Below are 14984 nucleotides of genomic sequence, written 5' to 3'. Positions count from 1 at the left end.
CTACATCCAAACTGTTCTCTATACCCAGACTGTTCTTTACATCCAGTCTGTTCTCTGCATCCAGTCTGTTCTCTATACCCAGACTGTTCTCCACATCCAAACTGTTCCCTACATCCAGACTGTTCTCTGCTTGGTTTGGATGTGGGTCACAGATAGATTGATTGATCTAGCTACATTACATCTAAATTATTCTATGGAGTTTAATTTTAGTTTAAAACATGGCAAGAAGACCACCCTCCATCTTGGTGAAGCTAATCTTAAGCAGCAGCATCTACTCACTCCAGGAGCTCCAGGTTGGAGTCTGGACTCTGCAGCAAAGCCAGCAGCTGCTGAACATCTGCATCCTTTAGGTTGTTTCCTCTGAGGTCCAACTCCTTCAGATGGGAGGGGTTACACTTGAGAGCGGAGACCAGAGAAGCACAGCTGCTGGGAGACAAACTGCAGCCTTCCAGCCTGAATGGAGGAGCAGAGGAGGGCAACATCTAAACAAAATACAATCTGATAATCTCCTGCAGCTGATCATAGCATAAATAATAATATCCAAATGATTACACATATCAGAATAGAAATAAAAATAAAAGCAAGAAAAAGCATCTTCAACTCACAGGATTAACTCATTTTATTTAAAAAACATGGATTAGATTCACAGATGATGAGAGGAGAAAGTTTGTCTAAGAAAGTTTTCCAGCTCCACATTTTTCTGGTTGTAAAACCTTCTGATTAAACCAAAGTTCATTGTTTGGTCAGCTTGTTTCTAAAGAGATAAACCAGGTTGCTGGAATTAAACCTTTGCTTAAGAAACTGTCTCTTGACCCAGATGACTTGGTTAATTATAGACCTATATTCAATCTTCCTTTCTGATCTAAAATTCTTGAGAAAGTAGTTGTCAAAAAAGTGTGCGATCACTTAAACCATAATTAACTTTTTGAACAGTTTCAGTCTGGCTTTAGAGCTCATCATAGCACTGAAACAGCTCTGGTGAAAGTCACTAATGATATTCTCATGGCCTCAGATAATGGACTTGTATCTGTGCTCGTCCTGTTGGATCTCAGTGCTGCATTTGATCCAGTTGATCATAATATTCTTTCAGAAAGACTTGAATATTATGTTGGAATTAAAGGAACAGCACTAGACTGGTTTAAATCTGATCTATCTGATCGATTTCAGTTTGTTTACGTTAATGACTAATCTTCCTCATGCTCAAAGGTTACCTGTGGAGTACCACAGGGATCAGTGATATGACCAATTCTCTTTACTATATATATATATATATATATATATATATATACACTATATTGCCAAAAGTATTTGCTCACCTGCCTTGACTCACATATGAGCTTAAGTGACATCCCGTTCCTAATCCATAGGGTTCAATATGACGTCGGTCCACCCTTTGCAGCTAGAACAGCTTCAACTCTTCTGGGAAGGCTGTCCACAAGGTTTAGGAGTGTGTTTATGGGAATTTTTGACCATTCTTCCAGAAGCGCATTTGTGAGGTCGCACACTGATGTTGGACGAGAAGGCCTGGCTCTCAGTCTCCGCTCTAATTCATCCCAAAGGTGTTCTATCGGGTTGAGGTCAGGACTCTGTGCAGGCCAGTCAAGTTCATCCACACCAGACTCTGTCATCCATGTCTTTATGGACCTTGCTTTGTGCACTGGTGCACAGTCATGTTGGAAGAGGAAGGGGCCAGCTCCAAACTGTTCCCACAAAGTTGGGAGCATGGAATTGTCCAAAATGTCTTGGTATGCTGAAGCATTCAGAGTTCCTTTCACTGGAACTAAGGGGCCAAGCCCAGCTCCTGAAAAACAACCTCACACCATAATCCCCCCTCCACCAAACTTTACACTTGGCACAATGCAGTCAGACAAGTACCGTTCTCCTGGCAACCGCCAAACCCAGACCCGTCCATCAGATTGCCAGATGGAGAAGCGCGATTCGTCACTCCAGAGAACGCGTCTCCACTGCTCTAGAGTCCAGTGGCGGCGTGCTTTACACCACCGCATCCGACGCTTTGCATTGCACTTGGTGATGTATGGCTTGGATGCAGCTGCTCGACCATGGAAACCCATTCCATGAAGCTCTCTGCGCACTGTTCTTGAGCTAATCTGAAGGCCACATGAAGTTTGGAGGTCTGTAGTGATTGACTCTGCAGAAAGTTGGCGACCTCTTCGCACTATGCGCGTCAGCATCCGCTGACCCCGCTCCGTCAGTTTACGTGGCCTACCACTTCGTGGCTGAGTTGCTGTCGTTCCCAAACACTTCCATTTTCTTATAATACAGCTGACAGTTGACTGTGGAATATTTAGGAGCGAGGAAATTTCACGACTGGATTTGTTGCACAGGTGGCATCCTATCACAGTTCCACGCTGGAATTCACTGAGCTCCTGAGAGCGACCCATTCTTTCACAAATGTTTGTAAAAACAGTCTGCATGCCTAGGTGCTTGAATTTATACACCTGTGGCCATGGAAGTGATTGGAACACCTGATTCCAATAATTTGGATGGGTGAGCAAATACTTTTGGCAATATAGTGTATATATATATATATATATATATATATGCTTCCAATCAGTAGAGTTATTATACACCATGGGATTCATTTCCACTGTTATTCATTTGAATGTGTTTTACTGGAGGCATCCATGTTTGTCAAAGAACACTACTGCCACCTACTGGTTAGTGACGTCACGGTGCGGTATCGGCTGTTGATCAAGTCCCAGTGCTGTATCTGGTGTTTGTCACAACGCACTATTATCCAAGTCATCTTGAAAACATTCTTCTTCCAAATGTTGGCTACATATTACGGGTTTTTTCTCTGGCCAGAAGTTCGATGGCAAATCCTCCCTCTTCAAGATGGCGATCCAACGACCAACCCGTCCGTGGAGGATCAGGAATCAGAAAGGTGAAATAACTTTTTTTTTCACTTTTACCCGATGTATTCCAGCATCCAGCTGCCATGCACGTGGGCATTGTCAGTTTAACTATAGCTCTGGTGAATTTCAATGGTGAAGTCCTCTGGAAATCTTCAATAATTGTTGTTGATTGCAGATGTGTCTAGTAGTTCCCATTGATTTTGCTTGTAAAGCGGGGAGAATGGCGCTAGGCTTACCGCACCGTGACGCCACTGCCGGGAGATGGCAGGAGGGAGGGGTTACTATATTTGGGCAAAAGTGGCAGCTCCCAGACCCACAATGAAAATTAAAATTATTGTTTTTATATTTTGGCTGACTAATACTAAATTTGTTAAATCACCACAAACTTATTAGTTTTAGGTATAGATAATGATCCATTGATTATTCCTCGCTGACCGGACTTTTCCTTACAGTTAAATCAAATGATGTCTCTAGATGTTTGTATACAGCAGACTGCACATATTCCTGCATTTGGCTTCAAACAAGCTGCCAGATCCTAAAAAGGCTTCAAAAAAAAATTTTCTGTCTAATTTCCTGGGATTCTGGTTGGACGTGAATATAGAGTCAGCTGAACAGGACCATCACCTCAGTGTGTTTATTCTGCAGAGTGGACTCTTCAGGAAGCCACAGATCTCCTTCACTCCAGCATCCTTCAGATGGTTGCTGCTGAGGTCCAGCTGGCTCAGATGGGAGGGGTTGGACTTTAGCGCTGAGACCAGAGTGGAGCAGCTGATCTCTGACAAACTGCAGTTCTCCAATCTACAGAGGGAGACATTCTGGTGAGGAGCAAAGGAAATGAAGTGCAGTTGAATCTGAAAAAGTTTTAAAAAAGACAGTAATAATAATTTAACTTTATTGATCTCATATTTAACCCATCCCCTTGGGGAGCAGTGGGCTGCCAATGTGCAGCGCCCGGGGAGCAGTGTTGGGTTAAGGGTCTTGCTCACAGACCCAGAGTGGCAGTCTGTGGGAGTGGGGCTTGAACTCAGAACCTCTGGGATCACTGCGCAATGCGCTAACCACTAGGCCACCACTCCCCGATGCTAACTAATCTATCTAAATAAAAAAAAAACGTTGTAATTATAAATATTTATAATTGTTTTTTTCCATTTAGAGCAGTGGTTTTGATGGCAGGATGTAAATGTAGATCACAACATATTTCAGTAAATGATCGGTATAAAGACCAATGCTAGTATACCTTAGGATTTGTAATTTACTGTTTGAATTCTCCAGTCCGAGACATAGATGTTTCAGTCCAGAGCCGCTCAGGTTGTTCCAGCTCAGATCCAGGTCAATCAAATGGGAGGGTTTGGATCTCAGAGCTGAGGCTACAACCTGGAGGTGGTTCCCTGAAAGTCCACATCGGTGGAATCTGGGATTAAAGACAAAAAACAACAAAAAGCAATACACCTGTGTACGGTACGACACAAATTCAACTAATGATGAGCACAGTCTGAGATCTGGATTTAATTCATGACATTTGAACCAAACGGTGACCCTCCTCAGCCTGTGCGGCAGTCCGCCTACATGTGGGCAGAGGAAGCTGGTCTGGAGCTGTGTAAATGTTAATGTCCACGAGTTCTCTGTCCAGCAGAACCAGAACTAGGCTTAGTGTTCTGCCGGGGCCGACCGGTGTTCAACACTGAGCCTAGTTCTAGTTCTGCTGGAGGGCTCTTCCTGGTAAAGCGAGTTTTTGTCGACTGTCACTGCATGCATGCTCAGGGGGAGGGATTGCAGCATGTCAAAGACTCAAAGCTATAAAGTTGTAGATCAGTTATTTCCAATCCTAGGGCCCGGCCCGGTACCGTTCCATGTCAAAATGTTGTTTTATTGTAAAAAAAAATCACCGTATTCCCTCTGTTTCATCCGTCTGTGAATCTCCCTTGACGTATGTCTGCCATGACGCTGTCAGTCACATGATTGGTCGCTGATTGGTCGCTGTAAACTCCACCGTTTCAGATAAACTAAGGGCTCAGTGCTCCACTGATTATCATGAGCAGTTATTTTCATGCAAATAGTTTTCTTGTGTTAAAGACCTGTTTAGTGTTACTATGGTAACCAGAGAGTAGTACAGTGAGAAAGGTTGGGGGCCATTGACAGATTTGTAAGTGAGTCATGGATGGGGGATATAATGGGAATGTCTGAAATAAATTAATTCTTGCATCATTTAATTATCCATCCATTCATTCATTACTCCATCCATTCATCAGTCCACTCATTTATACAATAATTCTTCCATTAATCTTACCAGTCTTTCTGTTAAAAAAACTCCAATTCAGACTCTGCACCACACTGATAAAACCAAACCAAAATACTGCATATCTGCCCCATATATATTAATGCTGTGAACTTCCAGATCAATGCATTTTTTTGCAGCATGTTTTTTCTCCCACACTGTTTACATTTGATCATTGCTGCACTTTATGGTTGGAAATGTTAATTTACTGTCTGATAGCTGTACTAATTGAAATTTTGTTTTGTACAAACTGTACATATACAAAATGACAATTAAAGTTTTTTAAGTCATTTATACAATAATTTATCCATCCTTTGGTTCGTCTGTTCCTTCATTCATCCACTCATTAATAAATTAATCCATTCATTCATCCATTCCTTCATCCATCCATCCATTCATCCATCCATCCATTCATGAATTCATTTATCAATTCATTCATTCATGCATTAATTAATTCATTCAATATTTAATCCATTCATCCTTTAATCTATCTATACATTCATTCATCCATGCATTTATACATTTATTAATCCATTGATTAATTAATTAATTAATTCATTCATCCACCAGCCATTCATCCATCCATCCATCAATCAATTCATTTATTCATCCATTCATCCATCTATTTGTTGACTCATTCATCCATTCTTTCATCTATTTGTTGATTCATGCATTCATCAATCCATTCCTTCATTTGTCCACCAATTTATTCATCCATTCACTCATTAATTTATTCCTTCATCCATTCATTCAGTCATCCATTCATGAAACCATCAATTCATTCACCCATTCCTCAATTAATTAATCCATTCATTTCTTTGTTAATTCATTCATCCATCTATCAATTCATTAATTCAACCATCCATTCATTTATAAATTAATTCAATCATTGATTGTTCCATTTGGTGAGTCATTCGTCTATCTATTAATTTATTCTCTCATCAATTCACTCATTTATCCACCATTTATTCTTCTATTCATCTAGTCAACCCTTCATCAATCCATACATTCATCAATTCAACATCCATTCATTCATCCACTAATTCATTAATTAATCCACCCATCCACCCAGTCATCCATCCATCAATTCATGCATTCATTCATCCTTTCAATCCATCAATTAATTCTTTCATCCATTAATTCATTATCCATTCATTCATCCATGCAATCATTTATTAATCCAGTCATTCATCCATCCATTTATCTGTCATTTATCCATCCATGTATTCATTTATTCAAAATGCATGAATTCATCCATCATTCAGTCAATCATTCATCAATCTAGGCATTCATCCATTTAACCCCCCATTCATTTATCCATTCATTTACTCATTTATCCAACTAACCATTGATTCATTTATTCATCCATCCATTATTCATTCAACCATCCATTCATTGATGCATTCATACATTAATTGATTTATCAAATAATTTCTTTTTTCATTAATTCATCCACTCATTAATCATTTCATCCATTTATTTATTCATCAATACATTCATTCTTTCATCCATTAACTAATTCATATATTCATTGATTCATTTCTTCATCCATTCATCTACCCATTCATCCATCCATTCATTTACTCATTCATTCATTCATCCATCCATACATTAATTTATCTATCAATGCATCCATCCATTCATTCATCCATTTATTCATCCATTCCTTCATTCATCCATCCATCCATCCATCCATTTATTATTTTGTCCATCCATCCAATCATCAATCCATCCATTAATTCATTCATCCATATTTCTTTATTCACTCATTCATTAATTTTCATCCCTCAGTTCATCCATTCATTCACACATACAATTAGTCATTCATCCATCCTCCATCCATTATTCATCCATTTAATAATTCATCTATCCATTTATTTATTCATCCATCAATTCTTTCAACCATCCATCCATCCATTTATTTCTTTATTTATTCATCAATACATTACTTTATTTGTGTTTTCATTCATTATTTAGTCCATTCATCCATTCATTTATCCAAATATTCATCCATTCATTCATTCATTCATCTACCAATTCATCCATCCATTAGTTCATTTATCCATTAATTTCTTCATTCAATCATTGATCTACCATTCATTTATTTATCCATTAATTTCTTTTTCATTCATCCATTCACCCACTCATTCATCTATTCATTTTTTATTTATTAATTTATTCTTTCATTCACCTATTGATCCATCATTCATTCTTTCATCTATCAACTCTTCCATTCATTTACCCATTTATCCAGCAATCCATTCATTCATCATCCATCTATCCCTCATCCATCCACCTATTCATCCATCCACCCATCCATCCTCCATCCATCCATCCATTCATTCATCCATCAATCAATCCATCCATCATCCACTTATCCATCCATCCATGCATTCTTTCATCATTTTTCCTCCATCCATTAATTTATTCATCCATTAATTTCTTTATTCATTAATTTATCCACCCATTCATTTATTCATCCATCAATTTCTTTTTTTCATTCATCCATTCACCCATTCATTCATCAATCCATTCATTCATCCATCATCAATCCATTCATTCATTTATTCAACCATCCATCCTTCCTTTCATGCATGCATTAATAAATCCATCATTCTTTCCTCCATCCATCCATTCATTCATACATTCATTTCTTTCTTTTTATACAGTGTCCTCTCTGGCAATGGGGCAATAAGAATAATTGTCTTGATGCCAAAAAAGAGCCCAACAAATTTTGCTTTCACAAGTGGAGCAGTACGGCTATCGCCATAGTGTTCCGCTTGATTTATGCATATAGATAGAAATATATTTATTTCTTTATTAATTCATTCATCCACCCATCAATCTATCCATGCATATATTAATTTATCCATCCATCCATTCATCCATCCATTAATTTGTTCATCTGTCAATTCCTCAGTTCACTCATCCATTCATTCATTCATCCATCCATCCATAATCATTCCATCTTACCGGGCCTTCCTGCAGTTCCTTACAGCTGGAATCAGTCGGTGTCGTCCCTCCATCGGTGTTCTGTATTTCATCAGATCCAGTTCATCCAGAACCTCCTCTGACATCTGCAGCATGTAGGCCAGAGCTGAGCACTGGATCTCAGACAGATTCTTTCTCGGTCTGCTTCCTGACTTGAGGAACTCCTGGATCTCCTCATAGACGGAGAGCTCCTTCATCTCCATCAGACAGTGGAAGATGTTGATGCTTCTGTCCGGAGAGGTTTGCTCCGTGTTCATTTCTTTCAGGTTTTTGATGACCTTGTTGGTCATCTCTGTCTGGTTATCCATCTCCTCCAGCAGACCTGCTAGGAGTCTCTGGTTGGAATCCACAGAGAGGCCATGAAGGAAGCGGACAAACAGGTCCAGGTGGCCGGTTTCACTTCTTAGGGATTTTTCCATGACACTATGCAGAAACTGATCAAAAGAAGAGAAGCTATGATTTGTTTTTCTGGAGTCGTTTTTTCGCAGAAAGTTCCCCACCACCTCTGTATTCCTACTGGTGAAGCAGTGGAGCATGTAGACTGCAGCCAGAAACTCCTGGACGCTCAGGTGAACAAAGCAGTAGACTGGTTTCTGGAAGATCATGCTCTCTTTCTTGAAGATCTCTGTACAAACTCCTGAGAACACTGAGGCCTCTATGACATCCAGACCACACTGCTCCAGCTCTTCTTGGTAGAACATGATGTTTCCTTTCTCCAGATGTTCCAAGGCCAGCCTCCCCAGCTTCAGGAGAACTTCCCTGTTAGCCTCCATCAGCTCATTTGGACTCATCTCATGTCCTTCATGGTACTTGTTCTTCTTCCTGCTGGTCTGGACCAGCAGGAAGTGTGAGTACATGTCAGTCATGGTCTTGGGCAGCTCTCCTCTCTGCTCTGTGGTCAACAGGTTCTCCAGAACCATAGCAGTGATCCAGCAGAACACTGGGATCCCACACATGATGTGGAGGCTCCTGGAGGTCTGGATGTGGGAGATGATCCTCCTGGCCTTCTCCTCTTCATCACTGAACCTCCTCCTGAAGTACTGCTCCTTCTGGGTGTCAGTGAAGCCTCGTACTTCTGTTACCCTTGAAACACAGGAAGGAGGGATCTGATTGGCTGCTGCAGGTCGGGAAGTTATCCAGACGAGAGCCGAGGGAAGCAGGTTCCCCTTGATGAGGTTCACCAGCAAAACGTTGACTGATGACTTCTGTCTGACGTCAGAAACAATCAGACTGTTGTTGAAGTCCAGAGAAAGTCTGCTTTCATCCAGGCCGTCAAAGATGAAGAGAAGCTTCCAGACAGCCAGCTTCTCTGCTGGGAGCTTCTGGAGGGTTGGATGGAAAACATGAAGCAGCGTGAGAAGACTGTGCTGCTGATCTCTGATCAGGTTCAGCTCCCTGAAGGAAAGCAGAACCACCACACTGACATCCTGGTTCTCTAGGCCCTCTGCCCAGTCCAGAGTGAACTTCTGCACTGAGAAGGTTTTCCCACCACCAGCGACGCCATAGGTCAGAACCACTCTGATTGGTCCATGTTGCTCAGGTGACACTTTAAAGATATCCTGGCATCTGATTGGATCATCGTGGAGGTTGTAGATCTTGTTGGTTTCTTCTAGCTGCCTCACCTCATCTCTGGTGTTTACTGATTCTTTCTGTCCTTCTGTGATGTAAAGATCAGTGTAGATCTTGTTGAGGAGGGTTCTACTTCCTGTTTCATCACTTCCTTCAGTCACCCTCTCACATATCCTCCTCAGGCTCCTCCTGTGTTCAACTAAAACCTTTTCCACCTCAACATCTGCTAAGAAACAGAGAAGAAACCAAAACAACAGGCTAAATTATTCAGTTGAAAGTTTAGCAGAGATGTTATCTTTAGCTGTTGGGAGTTTCCGGTATGCAGGTAAAGATTCCCAGTCATCCAGGTCATAGTCATTCAAAAAAGGTTAAAAAAAAGTAAAAAAAATAAATAAATAAACAATCTACTGGACTATGTTTTCCAAGTTTAATGATGTTTTGTTTCTCATCCAGGAAGCTTTTTCAATTTAAAATGTCTAGACTTGTGTGAATGAAACTCATAAACCTACCACAGTGATAGAGTTGATTTCCTTCCACTGTCATCTCAACCCCCATCGTCATGCAGGGGACCAAGAAATGTTGCCTGATCCGCCAGGCCAACAATGACCCTAACGACTCAATTTTCAGAGGCATAGACCAGTACTGGGTATTGCAGAATAACAAAGACGTCAATGACTCCCCATTCCTAAGGGATGGAGCTGTTCTTCTGGTTAAATTTGCATATAACAAGGTTTTGTTATGCTACTCTATTCAATTCCATTTATTTCTATAGCGCCGATTCACATCATGTCATCTCAGGTCACTTTCCAGTTCACCTGATCATCCGGTCAGATTGATTCGAAGTTTTCTATGCTCACAACCATTACAATCAGTTAAGAAATGTTTAAACATAGACACTTAAATATGGGGAGGATTTTCCTGACCCGCCCTCTCCACTTTAAAAAAAAATGCACATGCACAACCCTGTACCTACTCCCAAGATGCTTATTAAATGGATGCGAGAGCATGCACAAGCCCATTTCTCCTCATTTTACTAATTGTGAAACAGATTTCTCCAAATAGCATGCCAAACTTCACCTGTCGAGTTTAAACTTTGCAACCGAGGATCCAGTGGGAAGCCTGACCTGTACTTTCATGGTACGCCATCGCGTGAAAGAAACTCCTAAAAACACTCTGGTCTGGTTTTGTCATGGTCCTGGCCCTGGTGGCTTGATTGCTTATTCCACCCACCTGTTTAACTCTGCCTGTTTTCTCATCATTGCTTATCTGATCCACCTGGTTGCAGCTCCTACAGGTGCTGGTCATAAAATTAGAATATCATGAAAAAGTAGATTGATTTCAGTAATTCCATTTAAAAAGTGAAACTTGTATATTATATTCATACATTACATACAAACTCATATATTTCAGATGTTTATTTTGTTTAATTTTGATGATTACAAATGACAACAAATGAAAATCTCAAATTCATCATATCAGAAAATTAGAATATTACTGAAGACCAATAAAAACAAAGGATTTATAGAAATGTTGGCCAACTGAAAAGTATGAACATGAAAAGTATGAGCATGTACAGCACTCAGTATTTAGTTGGGCCTCCTTTGGCCTGTATTACTGCAGCAATGCGGCGTGGCATGGAGTCGATCAGTCTGTGGCACTGCTCAGGTGTTATGATAGCCCAGGTTGCTCTAATAGTGGCTTTTAGCTCTTCTGAATTGTTGGGTCTGGTGTATTGCATCTTCTTCTTCACAATACCCCATAGATTTTCTATGGGGTTAAGGTCAGGAGAGTTTGCTGGCCAATTAAGAACAGGGATACCATGGTCCTTCAACCAGGTACTGGTAGCTTTGGCACTGTGTGCAGGTGCCAAGTCCTGTTGGAAAATGAAATCTGCATCTCCAAAAAGTTGGTCAGCTGCAGGAAGCATGAAGTGCTCTAAAACTTCCTGGTATGTGGCTGCGTTGACCCTGGACCTCAGAAAACACAATGGACCAACACCAGCAGATGACATGGCACCCCAAACCATCACTGACTGTGGAAACTTTACACTGGACTTCAAGCAACGTGGATGAAGTGCCTCTCTTCTTTTCCTCCAGACTCTGGGACCTTGATTTCCAAAGGAAATGCAAAATTTACTTTCATCAGAGAACATGACTTTGGACCACTCACCAGCAGTCCAGTCCTGTTTCTCTTTAGCCCAGGCAAGACGCTTCTGACGCTGTCTGTGGTTCAAGAGTGGCTTGACACAAGGAATGCGACAGCAGAAACCCATGTCTTTCATACGTCTGTGTGTGGTGGTTCTTGAAGCACTCACTCCAGCTGCAGTCCACTCTTTGTGAATCTCCCCCACATTTTTGAATGGGTTTTGTTTCACAATCCTCTCCAGGGTGCGGTTATCTCTCTTGCTTGTACACTTTTTTCGACCACATCTTTTCCTTCCCTTCGCCTCTCTATTAATGTGCTTGGACACTGAGCTCTGTGAACAGCCAGCCTCTTTAGCGATGACCTTTTGTGTCTTGCCCTCCTTGTGCAAGGTGTCGATGGTCGTCTTTTGGACAACTTTCAAGTCAGCAGTCTTCCCCATGATTGTGTAGCCTATAGAACTAGACTGAAAGACCATTTAAAGGCTTTTGCAGGTGGTTTGAGTTAATTAGCTGATTAGAGTGTGGCACCAGGGGCCATCAATTTTGAACCTTTTCACAATATTCTAATTTTCTGATATGATGAATTTGAGATTTTCATTTGTTGTCATTTGTAATCATCAAAATTAAACAAAATAAACATCTGAAATATATGAGTTTGTATGTAATGTATGAATATAATATACAAGTTTCACTTTTTAAATGGAATTACTGAAATCAATCTACTTTTTCATGATATTCTAATTTTATGACCAGCACCTGTATATATACTGTTTGTTTTCAAGCTAGCAGTGCCAGATTATTCTAGCTGTTTGGTGAGAGTAACTCTAGCGTTTGACTATTATTCTTATTATTCTGTTTGTGACCTGTTTCAGTCTTGTGGATTCCGAGATTTGCCCCTGTCTGCTCTATCAGTCTGACCAGTTCTGGACTGTTTTTTGGATGCAACTGGCTTACCGAACCTGGACTGTTTTCCTGACCCCGGCTTGGATTCCCTCATCGGTACCTCATCGGCTCTCTGATCATCTGGTAAAAGAACTTTGTTCTGGTATGACTTTGGCTTTGATCTCCCTGTCGTCGCTTGGCATCAGCTCCGCTCACCTCATGGAACTCCGGGGGCCGCGCCCGCCGCAAGCGGAGGATAATCACCTTCACGGATTCCTCTCAACCCTCTGAGATCGGACTGAACTCTAAAACAGGTCAGTGACTATAGCTCTTAGCTGTCACCAGCCATTCATTCTTCACCAACCTGAGTGTCTGTTTCCACAGAGGATCCGTGTTATCCGCTCCAGCTGACGCGCCGTCGCACGCTGTCATTTAATAAAAGAATGTTGGAAATCTTCCAGCTCTGTCTGTTGAATTTCAAGATTTCGAGCCCCTGACAGGTTTCTCTATTCTGAGGCCTTTCTCATCTTCTCATCCACTTCGTAGACACTTTTTCTCTTCCGACCCTCGGCCATTCAAAGAACCGCGGTGAAAAAGATGAGCTACAATGACTGAAACCGTAGCTCACCACAGATATAAGCCTGAAAGTGTGCATGCGCAGAAACATACCAACCAGTGTAACAAAAATAATTTCCTCTGGGATTATTAAAGTATTTCGGATTCTGAACCACAATGATTGACAATTAAGAGAACCACTTCTTTTGATGATCCACCCAGAAGAAGAGCATCCTCCACTATACCTTTAATAGGAATAACTTTTTAGGAAACATATTTTCTATTGATATCCAATGAAAGTTATGGTTACATTCAGATACATGCAGACCATTTTTGGTGAATGTATTATTTAATTTTGTAAAGAAAGGTTTATACTTATATGCATTATTTGTATTGTATTATGCAGTAGTGTCAAAAGTACACATCTGTTACTGAAGTAGAAGTATAGATACTGCAGCTTAAAAACACTCTGGTAAAAGTTGAAGTATCAACTTGACCTCTTTACTCAAGTAAAAGTGAAAAAGTATGTGCGACAAAAACTACTTAAAGTATAAAGTAACCTTTAAAAAACTATATGAATTGAAAGCTCAATTTTTCAACTATTTCTATAATTTCTTTGAGATAGGGCCAAGGATGAGGGAGGTCTTGTTGGTCTCCGTCTCCCGATACGCTCTCGCATGTGTCCGACCTTTCAGACATTTCAATATCTTTTCCTGAATCCCACATTGTAGCATGGCATAGACAATTCATGTTTGCAGTTTGAAGAACACCTGCTTGCTTCTGATGATTTCCTTTAGCTAACCAATGAGTGTTTGCGTTATATGACTCATCCAATCACACTAGTTTTCACTAGATGTGGATGGAGCCAATGATCTGCATTGGATGGCGCACATGACGTTAAATAAATATTTATAAACATTAAACCAAAGCCAAGAGTAACGAGTAACGTTTGTTTTAAACATGTAAGGAATAGAAAGTACAGATACACTGCAAAAACCATCTAGAAATAAGTACAAAATTTCTTAAAATAAGTGCATTTACCCTTAATTTTAGTAGGTAAATAAGGCGATTTGCCAATGGAATGAGTATTTCTACTCCTAAAATAAGACAATTAGATAATATTCACTTGAAATAAGACAAAGCAATTGTTTTTTTCTTATTTTAAGTGTAAATTGTCTTGTTCCATTGGCAAGGTGTCTCACTTATCTCCTCAATTCAAGACAAAATTCACTCAATTTAAGCAAAAATAACTCATACAGATTTCCATTTTTTGCAGTGTACTTGTGTGAAAATGTAATGATTAGAAGTCAGAAGTAGGAAGGAAAATAAGTAATGGAGTGAAGTATAGATACCTAAAAAGTGTACTTAAGTACAGTAATGCTACAATATGTGGGATATTCTTATATTAAACTACTGAAACTATCTTAGAAAGTTTCTCATAATTTTCTTTTAATTTTCAGATTACTGACATTAAGTTTTGATCTTTTTTTCCAACAATTTAATTTGAAAACTTAAAAAAAAACTTTTATTAAATTGCATGCAGTTCAAAATATACTAGTGTTTTATTTGCTGCTCATTAAGCCTGTAAGTTGACTTATAATGATTGCTGCGGTACTTATTGAGCCCTGTGGAAGTAAAATAAATAAATAAAAAAACCACACTGCCATTTTGTTAAAATGCTAAGAAGTGTAT

At 40.0% G+C, this 14984-nt stretch overlaps 1 protein-coding gene across 3 annotated transcripts in view; it reads right to left on the bottom strand.

Moving 5' to 3' along the window:
• The window catches only part of LOC119788011 (NACHT, LRR and PYD domains-containing protein 12-like), a 36338-nt gene that overhangs the window by 1568 nt on the left and 19786 nt on the right, over window positions 1–14984 (bottom strand). For 2 of the 3 annotated variants that reach the window (XM_038292119.1, XM_038292120.1), the window contains exons 5-8: window positions 8125–9937; window positions 4114–4287; window positions 3501–3674; window positions 280–453 (exon numbers count right to left, since the gene is read on the bottom strand). In XM_038292119.1, coding sequence (XP_038148047.1) covers window positions 280–453; window positions 3501–3674; window positions 4114–4287; window positions 8125–9937 — 2335 coding nt within the window. The remainder of the gene's footprint in view (window positions 1–279; window positions 454–3500; window positions 3675–4113; window positions 4288–8124; window positions 9938–14984) is intronic. The other variant, XM_038292121.1, reaches the window with a different exon arrangement.

Source organism: Cyprinodon tularosa, unplaced genomic scaffold (assembly GCF_016077235.1).
Source record: "Cyprinodon tularosa strain WSP-4 unplaced genomic scaffold, ASM1607723v1 ctg309, whole genome shotgun sequence".
Taxonomy (NCBI): domain Eukaryota; kingdom Metazoa; phylum Chordata; class Actinopteri; order Cyprinodontiformes; family Cyprinodontidae; genus Cyprinodon; species Cyprinodon tularosa.
Note: the sequence above shows the minus strand (reverse complement) of the source record. Positions and strands in the feature narration are given on the sequence as shown.